General features: G+C 45.8%; 1 protein-coding gene across 2 annotated transcripts in view; it reads right to left on the bottom strand.

Annotated features, from left to right (window-relative positions):
* Positions 1 to 1540: 1540 nt before the first annotated feature.
* NGF (nerve growth factor) overlaps positions 1541 to 18833 on the bottom strand; it is a 58322-nt gene continuing 41029 nt past the window's right edge. The window contains exons 2-3 of one of the 2 annotated variants that reach the window (XM_006058673.4): positions 10705 to 10828; positions 1541 to 2434 (exon numbers count right to left, since the gene is read on the bottom strand). In XM_006058673.4, the coding sequence (XP_006058735.1) occupies positions 1697 to 2422 (726 nt within the window). In that variant the 5' untranslated portion in view covers positions 2423 to 2434; positions 10705 to 10828 and the 3' untranslated portion in view covers positions 1541 to 1696. 2 annotated transcript variants of the gene reach the window in all.

The raw sequence follows: 18833 nt of genomic DNA, 5'->3' as shown, positions 1-18833 counted from the left end.
AAAAAATTCTGTGCCTTTGGGGAAAAAACAAAACACAAAACAGACAAAAATGTTGCAGGGGAGAGTGGCACCTTGAGGATGGACAGAGCCCTGCTCCAGGCTGTACCTGGAGTCCCTGTCACCTCCAACCATCTCTAGGACTCTCCTGATACAGCCAGTGTGGATGAGCACACCCCCAGCTTAAACACACACACACACACAATCCAAAAAACCAAAACCACTCAGGAAACTACCCAGGGTGTTGGATTTCTTAGCGGCCCAGGGATCCTGATGCTGGTAAAGATGACACACCTTCCTCCTCTGCTGTGCTCCCCATCATCAGACCCCCTGACCCCCTGTCTTTCTCTTGTCTAGTGTTCTCTGTCAGGGAGGGGCAGAGTTCTCACCCCTCCTCTGCCCCTTACCCCGCTGTTTGTATTGGTTCTCACTCATCTTTGTCATCTTCTCCACAGGTCCCATGACCCCATCCACCTTTGGTCACTTGTGGAAGTCACCCAGGTAGGAATTAAAAAGTTCTTTAAAAAAAAAAAAATTAATTTTGGTCTGGTCTCTGGCTCCTGTGATTCTGGACTGATGCTGGGGCCACTGGAAGTTCTGTGGGGCCATGAATGGGTGGCAGGAGTGTTAGAGGTCATCATGTATTCTGGGGGAATGGAGTCTTTCTGCAGGAAGCCACTGGGGGATAAATTGAGGGCCAGCCATTAGAGCTAAGGCAATCTTAACATGTAATCAGATCTACCTTGACAGGCCTCCTGAGATTATTTTGTTACAACTCCTTGAGAGAGCTTTTCAGCAAAAAAAAAAAAAAAAAAAGCAGATCATCCTCTCACAAAAAGAGCCTGCCTTATTAGTCTTTGGTGCAAGTCTCCTCCTATCCCTCTAGTGCAAGTCTCCTCCTATCCATCCATCCTTCCAGGACCCAGCCTGGGCCCCTCTGAGGTGGGAGGTAGCTCTGTGCCCGGCAGGGATCTGCCTTCTAATGAGGCTCCATGAATTTCCCCCAATGAAGCAATCAAGGCTCAAGAATCTCGGCTGGTAATCCAAGGATTAGGTATCTTTGGCTCTGGAATGCAGAACAAAGTTGCAATCTGACAGACATCCCTTCCTAATCATGCCCAGCTTAGGCTAATATCTGAACCCAGTTAGCTTTCCCCGAAGTGGCACGGCTGGCTGGGAGCGACTGGTGGGTGAGGGTTACAGGTGTGTCTGCGAGAAAGAGTAAGATACCCCAGGTGGTGCAGTGGTAAAGATCTGCCCACAATGGAGGAGATACATGAGACAGGGTTTCAATCCCTGGATCGGGAAGATCCCCTCGAGGAGGGCATAGCAACTCACTGCAGTGTTCTTGCCTGGGAAATCCCATGGACAGAGGAGCCTGGTGGGCTACAGTCCATGGGGTCACAAAGAGTCAGACACGACTGAGCACACTCACACTGAGAGAAAGCCAGAGGGTACTATGGACCCTCCTCCCTGCAGCCTCCGAACCAAGACTTGTGGATGGTCAGCCTAGGCAGAATGACTGGAGGGCCAGCACACAAGCTGCTTCCAAAAATTTAATAAATAATGATTTTTTAAAACTGTATAAACTATAAATTACCATGCAGTCCTTATAATTTAAAATAATTTACAGGTTGAGGTAGGGAGGGGCGCAGGAGAGTGTAGAGGGGAACAGGGAAGGGTTGGGAGCTGCGGCAGGTCAGGCTCTCTGCCCAGTCTTCCTGCTGAGCACACACACGCAGGCCGTGTCGATCCGGATGAACCGCCAGGCGGCCTGCTTGCCGTCCATGGTCAGCGCCTTGACGAAGGTGTGGGTCGTGGTACAATACGAGTTCCAGTGCTTCGCGTCGATGCCTCGGCACCCGCTGTCCACGGGGTTGGGGTCCCGGCACTTGGTCTCAAAAAAGTACTGTTTGAATACACTGTTGTTGATGTTCACCTCTCCCAGCACCATCACCTCCTTGCCCTTGATGTCCGTGGCGGTTGTCTTGTCCCCCACCCACACGCTGATGCTGTCGCACACCGAGAACTCCCCCCGGTGAAAGACGGGGTGGGATGACGACCGCTTGCTCCTGTGAGTCCTGTTGAAGGAGGCGGCCCCGCCTGCCTCGAAGTCCAGATCCTGAGTGTCTGCGGCCACAGGTGGGGGTTGGGTGCTGAACAGCACTCGAGGTGAACGCAGTCGCCGCTTTTTAAAAAGTTTGGGGTCCACAGTGATGTTGTGGGTCTGCCCTGCCACCCTGGCGGCTATCGGCCCAGCCGGGGCGCTGTGGGCTCTGCGGAGGACTGTGTCAAGGGAATGCTGAAGTTTAATCCAGTGGGCTTGAGGGATGGCGTGTCCAGCTGGGACATTGCTCTCAGTGTGCGGTGCTGCCTGTATGCCGATCAAAAGAGCTGTGATCAGAGTGTAGAACAACATGGGCATTACGCTATGCACCTGGAATGAAACAGAAAGGAGGATTATTCCATGGGCCCTGAGTGTTGGTTGAGGGTCGTTTCTGGGTCCCTCGGAGTTGACCTTCCCAGAGGATGACAAGGAGGCTTCCCCTGGCGGCTAAGAGCAAGGTGACCCTGGAATTTCAAACTGGGGCCCTTCTGAGAGTGAAAGGCGATGCTACGACTGTTACACTAGGATGACAGACTTAAACAGGGCTGGCTCAGACAACTGGGCTATCTGGGCACCTCATCCAGAAGGGTGGGCTTTTCTAGGAAGGGACGCACAGAGTCCCAGAAATTCTGCCCAGTGGTGTGGTATGAACTTGGTAGCACTGCTTAAAGAATCGTTTGAGTTCTCCACCTGCCAGTGAGGCAGTCACCATGGGCAGGTGGTGTGTGTGCAGCAGAATGGCTTGGGGAGGGTGAGTCTGACACCTCTCCCAGCGCTGTGCCCTGCCCAGTGGTTTGAACCCCTGTGAAGGCAGTGGGAAGGGCTGCTGGGGATTTGTCTTGAAGCCTCAGCCTTGAACCCACCCTCTGCAGGTAGGAGCACCAGGTCAGCTCTGAGATTTGATGATTGAAAATCCACAAACATGCCAATCCATGCCTGGCAAAAAAAAAAAAAAAAAAAGTATATAGCTCTGGGACGTCTGAGCCAGTCTAGCTATTCAGCCACCGGTGCATGCCTGTAAGCATGATATTGATAATGTTTTCTCTTTTCATGAGTGATGTTTTTCAGCTTTTCAAATGCATTCACTTCAAGTTTCTTGTTAGCTTGTGATTTAGGTTAGGATTTATCATCTATCTCCCTTTCAGATGCAAGGAAAATGATCCACAGAAATGAATTAACAGGCCGACAGTTACAAAAACTGAACCAGAAATAGAATCTAAACCTGACCCCCTACTAAGCCAGTCTACCCTTCCCCCCTTCCTTCCTCCTCCACTTTCTCTTTCATTCTTAAGTGTGTCTTTTCAAAAATTATTTAATTTTAAGTAAGAATAGACCAAATAGTGTAAATCATCTGTCCCCACTAGCAGTACAGGCCCCTTTTGAGCTCCTGCCAGATGGGACTCTGCACCTAACTGTGCTGACTTGCCTACCAGCCACCACCCCCAGGGCAACCTGCTGTGAAACTAGCTCCGTTCTTGAGCACACTTTTGGTGAGCTCCTACACACACTTGCAGATGTGTATCAGACATCACCTCCTCTGGGAAGCTTCCCCAGATCTTCCTGGTGGGGTTAGAGGCACCCCCTAGACAGGGTGTTAAACTTCCAGTGCACTCCCTTCCCATATCTCTCCCCCAGGTCATTCTGCTCTCTGCCCACTCTTCCAGCCTGGCATGGGTACCATTGCTTCCTTGAGACCGTCTCAGATCACCCAACCAATAGCCATCTCTCCTCATTCTCAATTTCAGAAGTGTGTGTGTGTGTTCTTTTCTACTAAATCAGTGTAATGAAAAGAACTCTGCACTGGATCTAGGGTTAGGAAAACTCATTTGGATTCCTAGTCCTGCTACTTGTTAGCAGAAAGCTACTTAATCTTTCTGAGCTCTGATTTCCTCAGTGATAAAAAGTAGGCAATAAACACTATTTCAAGACTTGTCTGGTGGCTCAACAGTAAAGAATCCACCTTCAGTGCAGGAGGCATGAGTCCATATGTTTGATCTCTGGGTCAAGAAGATCCCCAGGAGAAGGAAATGGCAACCCACTTCAGTATTCTTGCCTGAAAAAATTCCATGGACAGAGGAGCCTGATGGGCTACAGTCCATGGGGTTGCAAAGAGTTGGACATGACTTAGCAACTAAACCACCACAAACACTATTTGGTTTAGTTGCTAAGTCGTGTCCAACTAGGGCTGTTGTTAGGATTAAATAGGTGCTTATACACCTATTTAATTCTGAGTCATTCCAATGTCCTGTGATCAAGGATTTATTTTCTTCGGTTATATTGCTGCTAATTCATTCTTGGAGCACACTCCATCCACGTCTTTTCATAGCACATAGTTTTACTTCAGTCAGGCTTCTTTTCAAGCCTAATGATTTGAGATTATCTCCCCACCAGTTGTATGTAAGGTCCTGGAGGGCAGAGCCTGTCTCATCCACCTGCATGGCTAGTGGATGAGATTGAATAGATTTACTTTTTTTGATGGAAACATCATGAGAGGCATCAAAAATGAGAAAAATACAATCACAGGGTGTTCCTGCTGCAGGCTTCCCATCTGTTCTCTGTAATTGATTATTGTTAAGCTAATATTCAACTGTGTAAGTCTTAGAAAAATGATATAAATGTATGTGATTGTCCAGGGTTGGGGGGGCGATTATTGTCTGTTCATGATTGTCTCTGGCTGTTGTCCAATTTTGTAGCATTTCAGCAAATTCATTTCAATATTCTTTAGTGTTTACATTTACATGTCTATTCTTTGAATTCTCCTTGGACTTGGTCATAACATCTTACTGGTTCTCTCATCAGTTAATTTAATTGAATAAAAGTTGATACTTGTTCATGAAAAAATAAACAAACAAAAATATGGTTTTTTCTACCCCTTTTTGCTCTAATGGTTTGTGCTTAACCCTATTACCCCTCCTTGTGTTGTGAATCATGGTTTACTTGTCTGTTTCCCTCAGAGCACTTTGGAATTGGTACCATCTGAGTTTACTGGGGCCATGTGCTGTGCCTGGCATGTAGAAGGTCCTCAAACGCTACAAGGAGAGTGAGTGAGAGAGTGAATGGGGATGTCCGCAGCAGCTCACCATCTGCCTTCTTTCCACCACGACGCCTGGTTTCTTTTGGGTGCTGTGCATATGACCACATGGTGCATTCCTAATCTGTTTTAAAGCAGTGCATTCTTCTTCTCGGTAATGTGCTTCTCTTCAGCTGCTAGACAGCTCTTTGGTGAGATACCAAGAATAAAACCACCAAATTCTTTTCTCTTTGGTTACTTCAAAAAATGTTTGTGTTTGCTCCAGTTCTCCAGCCAGCCATGCAGAGGAGGTAGTGACACATCCGGCTTTTGGACCATCACTGGTTCTGCAGGCTAATGGTCTTCCAGATAAATGTCCAGCTGATTAGTCAGTTGGCTGCTAATTCAAGTCTTTGGCTTTTGCTCCCTTTCTTGTTTCATTTCTTTCTGCTTCTCAGAAATGTTATCTCTCATCAGGTAGATGGAGGGAGAAGAAATGAAATGGAAATTCATCCCTTCATATCCATATTAGTAACACTTAAGAGTTTGGATAGGGAAATGAAAAGACTACAATGTAGTCATCAAATGTATTTGATGATAATAAGGGACATCAGTTCAGTTCAGTTCAGTTCAGTCGCTCAGTCGTGTCCGACTCTTTGCGACCCCAAGAATTGCAGCACGCCAGGCCTCCCTGTCCATCACCAACTAATAAGGGACATACCTCTCCCTATTTCCCATTACCAGAGGCTCTCACCTCATTCTACAGTCTCCCCTTTGCTGAGCTCATCCTCTTCTACAGAGTCAACTTAAATATCTGTGCAGCTGATGCCCATGCCAGGATCTCTGGTCCAATTTCTCCTTTGAAAGCCAGTTCTGAACTCCCAGTTTCGTGATAAGCAACTCCCCACGGGTGTCGATGTTTTAAAACCAAGCTGTCCAAGACAAGAACCTTCATTTTCAACGTCCCCACTAGGACCACCATCCTCTCCTTTCTCCTCTTTACTCAAAAGCTGCTGCTAAGTCGCTTTAGTTGTGAACGACTCTGTGCGACCCCATAGACGGCAGCCCACCAGGCTCTGCCGTCCCTGGGATTCTCCAGGCAAGAACACTGGAGTGGGTTGCCATTTCCTCCTCCAATGCATGAAAGTGAAAAGGGAAAGTGAAGTTGCTCAGTTGTGTCCGACTCTTAGCGATCCCATGGACTTCAGCCTACCAGGCTTCTCCGTCCATGGGATTTTCCAGGCAAGAGTACTGGAGTGGGGTGCCATTGCCTTCTCCCTTACTCAAAAGCAGCTGCCCCATTTTGGGCCACTTGATGATTTGTGAAAGTAGTTTCACAGCTACTATCCCTTGTGAGCCTCTCTCCCCATCCTCCTAAACATGTTTCTCTGCATCTCTGTTTTCTATTACTGGAACCACCATTTGCTTCATTTGCCAGCTCCTGGCCTCCGCTCCTCACTGGACTCTGCTTTTTCCTCTCTGCCTTTCATCCAGCCCTTGTTGTCTGTTTTAGTGTCATCTTTTGAAACTGTGCTTTTTGTCCTCACCTCTGTGTTTCTGGTTCAGGTCATGCAACAGTCTCCCAACTTATGTCCTGGTTGCCTACCATCCCTGGTTGCTCCATTTAACTTGCTAAAGCACTACTCTGATCACATCACCATGCTCAGGAGATCCAGAGGTGAGCAGTTGTCTAGGGAGCCACTAGGACCGCTCAGCCTGGCAGATAGACCCTGCCTTCCATCTACTCCCTCCACATATTTTGCATTCCTGGCAAACAGATCTCCTCACAGGCTGTGCCGGTTCTGTGCTTCCCCGCCGCTGCCCTCAGTTCAGGCTCTTCTGTGCCAGGCATTCTCCCCTTTACCTGTCCCCCACCAACCAGTGCCTTTCCTGCTCCCCACCTCTGATGGTCAGAGTCCTTCCCAATGGCTGCAAGAGTCAACTTAAATGCCACGTCCATTGGGGAGCTTTTCCTGTTTTCAGAGAGACCAACTCTCCTCCTTCTCCATAAAGGAGAAGCATTTCCTTAAAATTCTCTTACAGCATTATATTCTACTCTTAACCTCCCTTTTAAAGGGCAAAGTCCCTGAAGGCAGACGCGCATCCTGTCCATCTTTTTCCGTGCAGGTGACCTAACCCTCACAAGGAGCTCCACCTCTAAGAGTCTGAATGTGTGAACAAGTCTCTTCCTTCTGTGTCCCTTCATTTCTCCATCTGTTTATGGTATCTTTCAACTCTGACACTCTGAGTGTAAGCAATTATAAAGTTTTCTGCTCTGCCTAGAACTCTGCTGGTTCTACTCAACTGACTACACAGAGTTCTTAAAGTCTAATGCTGTTCCTCAATACACTGTCAAGGTAACCCGTGGTTGTGGTTGTTGTTTATTTGGTAAGTCATGTCCAACTCTTTTGCAACACCATGGACTGTATCTCACCGGGCTCCTCTGTCCATAAGATTTCCCAGGCAAGAATACTGGAGTGGGTTGGTCATTTCCTTCTATAAGGGATCTTCCCCTCCCAGAGATCCAACCTGCACCTCCTGCATTGGAAGGCAGATTCTTGACCATTCGGCCACCTGGGAAGCCCCTAACCTGTACTCACTGGGGGTATTTGTACACAATGGAGATTTGCATCATGAAGAGATTGCTTTATTGTTTCATTAAGATTTTAAAATGTTGCAAATATATCTCTCCTTTAGGCCTTAGAGCAAAAGGATTTTTTTTTTCTAAATTGACTTACTCATAATAGTATGCACCTATAATTGTCTTTAAAAAAATCTTTTGTTTAAAGAATAATGAGTAGATAAGAAAGAAAAGAAAAAATTAGTATGTATTTTATTCTAGTGATTTAAAGTACAAGGCACAGTTCACAAAAGAATGTTCTCTCCTTGGTTGATGTGAACCAGGGAGGGGTTTTATTTATTTACTTTTAAAAACAAACTTTGAAGCCTTACTTCTGAAGTGGTGACAGCCCTCACTGGGGTTTCACTAAGCAGAGACCTGTGAGTAGAATGATTACCTGGGGAAGATGCAATTAGGGGCTTGCAGGATGGAACATGTTGTGTTTAATGTGTGAATGTCTGTGTTTGTCCTGCTCCCACGAGAATGGAAGATAAATGATGAAGAGTGGGGGGACCCACCGGGGGCCTTCTTCCATCTATTCAAGGGCCACCCAGCTTCCTTGCCCTCTTCTGGGCTGGAGGTACATTCTGTGGTTTTCCAGTCATTCACATACTCCAGTAATAAGAGAAATTTCCTGCACCAGGTGAATGATTTCACATAGATGTTCTCACCTGAATAGGTGGTGAAGCTGCTGGGCAGAGCTAAGTAACTGGTCCATCTCTGTGGCCAGGATGGCCAATGGCACTGGAAGGCCTGGTGAGTGTGCCTTTGGACATGCCTTGTAGAGGGAGTGAGAGAATCCCTGCCTTGGCTGGAGGAGTGCTGAGAGGGAGCTGTTAGTGATTCTTAGACTAGCGATTATATTGGTGAACCAGGGTCACGAAATGTTAGCTGGAGAGGAAATCCTTGTGGCTGAGAAAATCCAGCCTCCTTCTCCAACTCATTCGCCACATTAGAGTGTGGGTCAGGAGTCATTTTGTGTTTTACACTTGGCCTCCACTCCAAATGTAAACTGACTGCTGTCTTCAGCTCTAAAGACTGGGACACAGTTGGTTGTTGGGGCCTGCGTGGAGTGAGAGAGGAATTCTAGGGCCCCTCAGCTTCCCAGGGAGAAATCCCTGAGGCTGCCTCAGAGAAAGGCACTGACAGTATAAAATCCAGCTCCTCTGCTAGCATCTCCCAGGCTGAATTTATTATGGGGAAGCATGAGCTGGAAGGCATGTGGGAGCTGATCAAGTCCAGAGGTTCAATGCATTAGAATCTGCATTGATTTTAGGCTTATTAAACTACAGACTGGATGGCCCATCCCCAGAGTCTCTGATTCAGTAGGTTTGATGTGGAGCCCGAAAACTTGCATTTCCCGCAGTTTTTCTTGGAAGAAAAGCCATGACAAACCTAAACAGCATATTAAAAAGCAGAGGTATCAGTTTGCTGACAGAGGTCCATATAGTCAAATCTATGGTTTTTCCAGTATTCACGCACGGAGGTGAGAACTGGACCCTAAAGAAAGCTGAGTGCTGAATAATTGATGCTTATGAATTGTGGTGCTGGAGAAGAATCTTGAGAGTCCCTTGGACACAGAGATCAAACCAGTTGATCCTAAAGGAAATTGACCCTGAATATTTATTGGAAGGACTGTTGCTGAAGCTAAAACTCCAATACTTTGGCCACCTGATACAAAGAGCTGACTCATTGGAAAAGACTCTGATGCTGGGGAAGATTGAGCAGAGGAGGAGAAGGGGGTGGCAGAGGATGAGATGGTTGAATGGTATCAATGATTCAATGGACATGAGTTTGAGCAAACTCCTGGAGATAGTGAAGGACAAGGAAGCCTGGCATGCTACAGTTCATGGGGTTGCAAAGAGCTGGACACAGCTTAGTGACCTAACAACATCCTGTCCAATCCTTGAATCTTAGAGAGGAGAGAAATGGACCTCGGAGAGGCACGGTGACCTGGGGTTATGCAGCTGGTGAGTGGCAGGCTCTGCATGCGGGCACTTGGCATTGCTCTGCCTCAGCTGTTCTGGAGGCGAGAGGGCTGAGGCTGCACACACACTATAACTGATGGATCCTGGGCTGCATTTATTCAGCCTCCAACATCAAAATGAAAATTCCGTTCAGCAGGCTATAAGTTTTACCTTCCTGAAGCCATAAATCCAGATCCAGGGAGTAATTAGATACTTAATTATTTTATCTGGTTTATCAGGTTTTCTCAACATCATGCAGGCTTGATCCAAAAGCACTTACAATGCCCATGACAGAAGAATGCAGTCAGAAACCACTAGCAGGTGCGGGCACCTGTGGATTTATCGTCTACTTCAGGGCAGAATGGAAACAGAATCTACTTGTCTGAATTCTTAGAGACATCTCAAAATGAATGAGGAGAGATCATAATTACATCTTATCAGTTTATTGGGCATAATTGTCTCATCACACAGCACAACAAATCTGGCAGGTGGGTCTTATTCTTCCCATTTTATGGAGAAGGAAACTGAGACACAGTAAGAGTAAATATCTTGACCACAGGCAGAAGCCTCGTGGAAGTGGAACTCACCCTTGTTTCCAGGCTTGGAGCTCTCCCTACCCTCCACTCCACAGGCAAGGGCATGAAGAGTGATCAGGGACCTTCAGTCTCCTAAGATCACTTGTTCAGACAGATCACGAGCTGTGTGGAGGGTCTGACTGGTGCTGTTTGTCTATTGGAGGTCCTGTGTCCTGATCCTTTAGACAGGGTGGCTCAGTCTCTAATCATGTCCCTGAAAACTGTGGGACCAGCCTGAAAGCAAGAGTGACATTCTCTCCAGACAGGCTAGGAGGGCCACATGTGGGGCGTCACTAGGAGCCACCCGGGCCCCTTCTGATTGATAGCTAGCACCGAAGTCCCATCCTCAGCCACAGGCTTGTTTCCAGCTAGCCTGGCATCTCTAGAACTAGGAACCTTGGTGAGCCAGATGCTCTGCAGGTGCTTACCTTAGTGTGGCCAGGACAGAAAGCTGCTCCCTTGGAAAAGCCGTTATTGGGCCCAGACGCTGAGCTGAGCTTGGGTCCAGCATGCCATCCAGCCCCTTGGACTGCACGACCCCAGGCCAGGACTCTGTGGGAGGAGAGAGCTAGCATTAGATGGGTGCTTCAGTACATTGTCTAGCAGATGGGTAGCTGTGCCCCAAGCAAGAGGATAAACCTCATTTTTCTGAGTGCTGGGACTCTGCCAGCATCAGAGCCAAAGAAGCCGGAGCTCAGCTACCAAAATTGCCAGGGGCCTGACCTTGCCCAGATTTGGGATGGCACCCACCTCTCAGTCTGGTGCCAGAACTCTTGGTATCTCCCTGGACACAGTCTATGGTTGATCTTATGCCCTGTGTAGGTGCTTCTAGTCCCACATCAGAGTCTGGCTCTAACAGGTCCCTAATCCAGCATCAAAATGGAATCCTTCTGTACATCATACACACAGATATAGCATACCCAACTCTGGACCAGTATACCTAAGGTAAATTATTCAGAAGATAAAGTCCTGACAATGAAGAACAAGCTGGTGCCTTGATGAAACTCCAGACAAAGTCATGGTGGAAAGCAAGACAACTTAACCACTTGATAGATAACAGAGAGCTCTTACAGAACTAGGATGACAATCTCAGAGATCAAAGTTTAGCAAAGACACATTTTAGGAATCAGGAGCTAGGGAGCTTATACAATGAGAGAAAAAGTTCTATTCAGTTTTAGGTTGTAGTTCTTAGAAGCAATGGTAGGTTTCTATTCCCTTAGGGATCTCTTCAAGAAAATCAGAGATACCAAAGAAACATTTCATGCAAAGATGGGCTTGATAAAGGACAGAAATGGTATGGACCTAACAGAAGCAGAAGATATTAAGAAGAGGCGGCAAGAATACACAGAAGAACTGTACAAAAAAGATCTTCATGACTCAGATAATCACAATGGTGTGATCACTCACCTAGAGCCAGACATCCTGGAATGTGAAGTCAAGTGGGCCTTAGAAAGCATCACTACGAACAAAGCTAGTGGAGGTGATGGCATTCCAGTTGAGCTATTCCAAATCCTGAAAGATGATGCTGTGAAAGTGCTACACTCAATATGCCAGCAAATTTGGAAAACTCAGCAGTGGCCACAGGACTGGAAAAGGTCAGTTTTCATTCCAATCCCAAAGAAAGGCAATGCCAAAGAATGCTCAAACTACCGCACAATTGCACTCATCTCACATGCTAGTAAAGTAATGCTCAAAATTCTCCAAGCCAGGCTTCAGCAATATGTGAACCATGAACTTCCTGATGTTCAAGCTGGTTTTATAAAAGGCAGAGGAACCAGAGATCAGATTGCCAACATCCGCTGGATCATGGAAAAAGCAAGAGGGTTCCAGAAAATCATCTATTTCTGCTTTATTGACTATGCCAAAGCCTTTGACTGTGTGGATCACAACAAACTGTGGGAAATTCTGAAAGAGATGGGAATACCAGACCACCTGATCTGCCTCTTGAGAAATTTGTATACAGGTCAGGAAGCAACAGTTAGAACTGGACATGGAGCAACAGACTGGTTCCAAATAGGAAAAGGAGTTCGTCAAGGCTGTATATTGTCACCCTGTTTATTTAACTTATATGCAGAGTACATCATGAGAAACGCTGGACTGGAAGAAACACAAGCTGGAATCAAGATTGCCAGGAGAAATATCAATCACCTCAGATATGCAGATGACACCACCCTTATGGCAGAAAGTGAAGAGGAACTCAAAAGCCTCTTGATGAAGGTGAAAGTGGAGAGTGAAAAAGTTGGCTTAAAGCTCAACATTCAGAAAATGAAGATCATGGCATCCGGTCCCACCACTTCATGGGAAATAGATGGGGAAACAGTGGAAACAGTGTCAGACTTTATTTTTCTGGGCTCCAAAATCACTGCAGATGGTGACTGCAGCCATGAAATTAAAAGACGCTTACTATTTTATGACCAACCTAGAAAGTTATGACCAACCTAGATAGCATATTCAAAAGCAGAGACATTACTTTGCCAACAAAGGTTCGTCTAGTCAGGGCTATGGTTTTTCCTGTGGTCATGTATGGATGTGAGAGTTGGACTGTGAAGAAGGCTGAGTGCTGAAGAATTGATGCTTTTGACCTGTGGTGTTGGAGAAGACTCTTGAGAGTCCCTTGGACTGCAAGGAGATCCAACCAGTCCATTCTGAAGGAGATTAGCCCTGGGATTTCTTTGGAAGGAATGATGCTAAAGCTGAAACTCCAGTACTTTGGCCACCTCATGCAGAGAGTTGACTCATTGGAAAAGACTCTGATGCTGGGAGGAATTGGGGGCAGGAGGAGAAGGGGACGACAGAGGATGAGATGGCTGGATGGCATCACTGACTCAATGGATGTGACTCAGTGAACTCCAGGAGTTGGTGATGGTCAGGGAGGCCTGGCGTGCTGTGATTCATGGGGTTGCAAAGAGTCGAACACAACTGAGCGACTGATCTGATCTGATCTGATATGTAGGCACTTCATTCATTCATTCATTCATCAATATTTCCTGAGCATATATTTCTACCATGTACCAAATACTGTCCTAGGTGCTAGGGACCCAGCAGTGAGTAAGATCAACAAGGTCTATACTCCATGGAGTTTACAGTCTCATATAAATAAACATAACATCTTATATTCTCTATGTGCCCTGCAGGTAAGCAGGATAGGATGATAGAGGGTGATGGCAGGGTGTAGTGAGGGGCCACCGAAGACAGGATGCTTAGTGGAAATGGTCTTCCATCTCTGAAGAAATGATCTTCAAGTTGAGATCTGAAAGATGAGAAGGAACTGGGGAGACGGCATTTCAGGCAGAAGGAACAGTAAGTGCAAAGGTCCTGGGCGGTAGAAACAAGTCAAAGATGCTAAGCATGTAGGAAAGAGACTTAAGAAATGAATTGGAGAGAGAGAAGAATGTAGTGAGAAACTCTGTGTGCAGGAGTGTAGTGACGGTTTCACCCTATAGGCAATGGGAAGGGAGCAGAAGGCTTTAAGCTGGAGGGTGACATGAGATAGTTTTTCAAATGAGGGAGTGAACTATTAATGTCTACTGTAGAATGTTATTGTAGGTGGGGATAGCTTCCCCCCACCAAAAGTTCCAAAATGACACCTTTATCTTTCCTATCTAGATTATCTTTCCAACCCCTCAACCCCCATTTCCCAGCATGCCTTTTCCCAGTGTGGACCCCCTCCTCAGTCTCCCTGCAACACCCACTCTCAGCTTGTACTACCGAAGCAAAGGTCAGTGAAGCCACCATGGCCCCCAAATCCCTGCTCATGCAGAGGAGCTGGATGACAAGGTGGTGGAAAGGGCCTGGAATGATTTTCCTGCGGCTGCAAATTGTGAAATCAAGGACTGGGATGTTATCTTTTCTCTTTCTTACCCACTCTACTTAAAATATCCTTTTTCTTCAGAAGTACCAGAAATAGCTTCCAAACTTCAATTGGGGTTCAGGCCTAGAGATGAACACTTACTCAAACACTAAAAAAAGTTAGATTTTGTAGCAAAGGCCTGATTCACCCTGAATCACAGTTGAACTGAGCACAGGAAGGGGAGGACAGCAGGTCCTCCAGGTAGGAGGTGGGCATTCGGGGATCTGGTTCCATTGCTCACCGGAACAGGATCTGATCGACCTGGTCCACAAACCCTTCAACTGGGTGTTTGGCCAAATCTGACTGATCACTAGACTGGAAACTACAGAACTTTGTCCTGGCCCAAGTCGCCAAGTATCTTTAGGCATCTCTGATCTTTCTCCACAGATGAGGAACCAATAGGGATGCTAGCTAAGGTCCCTTCCAACTCTGATTGCCATGATTCTATGGGCACTAATATTTCCAGCCTGCATCCATACTGAGCATCTAAGGAATGCTTTCCTTTCTGTACAAACACTGGGATTCATTTATTTCATTGATTAAACTCTAAACTTGCAGGCACTGCACAAGCCACTGTGCTAGGCACTAGGGACACAAAGAAGAATAAGACATAAGCACAACATACAAGAGCAAAGAAGCTAGAGGTGAGGAAAGCAAATACATGAGAAGCATTTAGAGCACAATGTGCTAAGTATGATAGATAATTCTGACATGATGTGGGAAACAGCAGAGGGAAGAATTTGTTTTATCTAGCCAGGTCGTAGAGAAGTAACATCTGAGCAGGGTTCTTAAGGATGAATAGGAGTGCATCAGGGAAGAAGGGAAGGAAAGCTATCACAGAGCCCCTGAAGCCCCACATGGCTTAGGAGGGGGTGTTGGGGAGGGTGAGAAGAGTATGTGGTGGTCTTGTACAGCAATAGCAGGAACTTGTGAGCTTGCAGAACTCACTGCTGTGGCCTACCTGCTGACTATACCTTCCAGTGTGACACAAAAGCCCCTACTTTAATCTAGGGAACAATCAGGGAAGTAACAGTGACTCTTTCTGAAAACATTCTATATATTCCACTATATGCCAGGGTGGCCTCCAATCTAGCTGATTTGAAGGGGAGGGATGGTCAGTCTAAATCAAACATTCCACAACTCCTAGGCAGAACTGCCTTCTTGGGGGATGGGCTGTAGATCAACCACAATAGCCCCCTTTGCATGCCAGGGTCCCCTGCCTACCACATCTAGATGTCTGGTTGCTATCTTTGAGACCCTGTCTTACATCTCCTTTGGTATTCTCTTATTCAGTGTAGGTAGGGGTAGTTTGCTACTGGAGACAACAATTGCCTGCCCAGAATACTGAAATACTAAGTGATTGTCATAGATATTATTGTCATTGTTTTTAGTCTCATGCTAGTGAAGGTTGGGGCTCTAAAATTAAACCTGATTTAAATATTACCAATTTCTAATGCAATGATATTAGGAACAAACAGCCCCAAATGCATATCTATTTTTAAAACCTTGTCTTTTCTCATGCAGTAATCACTTAATCAGAGAGCGTTTTCACTTTTATAAATGCATGGAAATAAATGCCAGCTCATCTCAGGACCATATTCTATTCCTTCTTCAGGGCATGAAGGAATACTGCTGTAATCTGGTATTCCTTCTAAACCAGGATAATGCTGGGTCTCAGGTATTCCTTCTAGACCAGGATAATGCTGGGTCTCAGACTTTAAAGCAGTGTTTCTCAAAGTGAGGTCTACCATAATACTAGCAATATCTCAGAATCTCTTAGAAATGTATATGCCTAGGCTCTACCATAGGCCTAGCCATGCTTAGTGAAACCCAGCAAATCTGAATTTTAATCCCTACTGCTGATATTGATGCATACCTAAGTTTGAGAAGCACTGTTTTGGAGGGTTCCACTCTGGATCCCCCTCCAAATGCAATCTCCCCCTGGAGTGAGGGAACCAGGGCTGAGAGAGAGCGACAACTCAAGAGTCAGAGTACTTCTGCGGGCTGCCCGCTTGACCATAACTTTCCATATCACAATTAACATTATGTCTAGATCATGCCTCAGAACCCAAGATCAATCAGCCTTGAGTCAGCTGGAGCTAAAAGTTCTTCTGAAGACCCCCTGAAGTTGAGCATGTTTGTATGGCCCTCTCTGTTGACACTTGTCTCAGCCTCCCTTTCACTCTCATAAGGTCTCAATGATATTTTGGTCAGTTTTGAAATACAAACTATATTTTGTAAAGCTTCCAAGGTGACCCCAAGGAAAAGTCAGGGCTGAGAGTCATGGCTGCATAGGATGAATGGAAAACTTGACACTGGCTTTGATGAGCTAGCAATAAAGAAAAATGATCAAGAAATGAACATATCTCACAAAATATAAAGTACAGGTATGGTCACACCATAGGCAACAAAAATGTGTGAGCATACAGCTCGCAGACTCTTGAGGGGACGATGTCCCTGTCTCCCCTTCCCACACTCCATCCCCAGAATTATCTAGGTATAATTGACATTTGTGAATTTTGAAAGATTTTTTTTTAACTCCTTGCATGCCACTTAAAATGTTCTTTGGTGTTGGAGCTATGATTAGCTTATTATCAAGCCCAAGGACTATTTGCTGACATTTTTAAAACCAAAAATTGGGGGATGCTTGACAAAAAGACTTCTTAGACCACTCATCCCTCACAGGTGCTGGGACCCAACGGCTAGTCCTAAGACCAGCTTACATCACATCAAAATGCAAGAGTAGATGGCCTGAGCTTCAGCCCCCTCCCTCCTGAATTCCACCTGCTGGAGTTCTGTGAGCTGGGAGAACTCACTAGGGAGGTTGGGCAGCAAGAACACATTGCTGAGGGCATAATAATAACTGTTGGTGCTGTCGCTGTGGTTTTCATTGCTGTAACTGTTCCCCTTAATTCTTCCCTCTGTCTGTTAGTTCTCACTCTGAGCCTATACACAAAGAAAATCTGAAATCTTTTACATTGAAAGTCTCTTTTTCTAATTTTTAGCCTAATCAGACATTTTTTAGTATGGAATATGACTGAGGTTTGCTGACTGGGAGCTCTTTCTTTGGGGAAAAAAAATTCAGTTTTGGCCGTTTCGAGATGATTTGACATGTTTTAACTATTTAGTGGTTTTGGCACAACCAATAGGAAAATAGAGCATCTGGCAACAGGACTTAGGAAGATATTCAGGTTCAGCAAAACCACTATTCTTTTTTTTGACTCAAAGTTTCAATGCTGACAATTCTGAAGTGTCTTGCCACATTTCTCTGAAAGAGAAATGGTCCTATGGCTCTTTTGGAGATTCTTAGATAAATTACAAACTCTTCCTAGCAGTTCCCCCAGAGAGGCAGCTCAAGGAAGAAATCATCATGGTGCTGACCTTGAGGTTCAAAATCAATTAGCATTTGCTACAAATGTGTGCAGCCTTCTGGGGTGTGTGGTGGGACACGGTTGTCATGGTACTTGCCCGACTGGATCTATGAGTTATGGATTCACAAACTATGCAATGTCAGTGCCATAGAGAGGTTTTCATAACATGGGTACTCACGATGACACGAATGTGGTAGAAGGTAAGACATCTAAGCACACAGCAGCTTTCCATAACAGAGCTGAAGCCAATACATTTTTGCAAGAATGTGCTGCTAACTAACACTCCTTGTAGTGTATCCCATCAGCTTAGTAATACTAATGATATATCTATGATCTACATTTGAGTGCCAAAAACAATCCAATAGTTTTTCATACTTTTCTGCAACCCTAAGAAAATATCTCCTCAGTTCCAACTGGCTGATTCTTAAACCACAAGAAAAAGATCCATTTCAGTTCTGTGCTGGGCTTTTCCTGGCTATTGTTTGCATACTTGGGACTAAGAGCAGACAGAAGTATTGGGGGAAAGGGGGAACTCTAGGGTTGGTTGGAATCAAGGTTTACATCCAGTAATATCAGTGCCTACCAAGGCCTCCAGCCTACTGTAGATCGAGATGACCACCTGGGATGGAATACATGAATGAAAACAAAACGCTGCCAATGAGAGCCAACTGGGATCCAAGCTCTTTATTCCATTTGCTTTATCAGATTAACTATCCTCAGCTCTTCTTGAGCTGGTCTTTTCCTCTCAGTGTGTGGTACGTTTTCCAAGCAACAGGTCAAGCAATGTTACAATACATAAGTCTATAATGCAGTTCAGATGTAACTTCAGAAATTAAGACCAGCTAAACATCCACAGCCCTGAAAAAGACCTGGGAAAAATCCTGACTAAACAGACACAGTGTTCTAGGGCTTTAAAAAAGGCAGGCAATTCATCCTTCCAGGAAAAAGGGATAACAGACAAGCTGTGGGACTTGAATGTAAAAATCCTTGTAGAAGGCCACCCTTACTCATTAAAGAGTCCATGAGATGTTGCTGTTGTTTAGTCGCTAAGTCACGTCTGACTCTTTTGTGACTCCATGGACTGTAGCCTGCCAGGCTCCTCTGTTCATGGGATTTCCCAGGCAAGAATACTGGAGTGGGTTGCCATTTCTTTCTCCAGGGGATCTTTCCAACCCAGAAATTGAACATGCATCTCCGGCATCTCATGCATTGGCAGGAGGATTCTTTGCCATTGAGCCATCTGGTCGAAAATCCATGGACGGAGGAGCCTGGTGGGCTGCAGTCCATGGGGTCACTAAGAGTCGGACATGACTGAGCGACTTCGCTTTCACTTTTC

The sequence above is a fragment of the Bubalus bubalis genome, chromosome 6 (assembly GCF_019923935.1).
Source record: "Bubalus bubalis isolate 160015118507 breed Murrah chromosome 6, NDDB_SH_1, whole genome shotgun sequence".
Lineage (NCBI taxonomy): Eukaryota > Metazoa > Chordata > Mammalia > Artiodactyla > Bovidae > Bubalus > Bubalus bubalis.
This window is presented reverse-complemented; position numbering and strand designations above follow the sequence as displayed.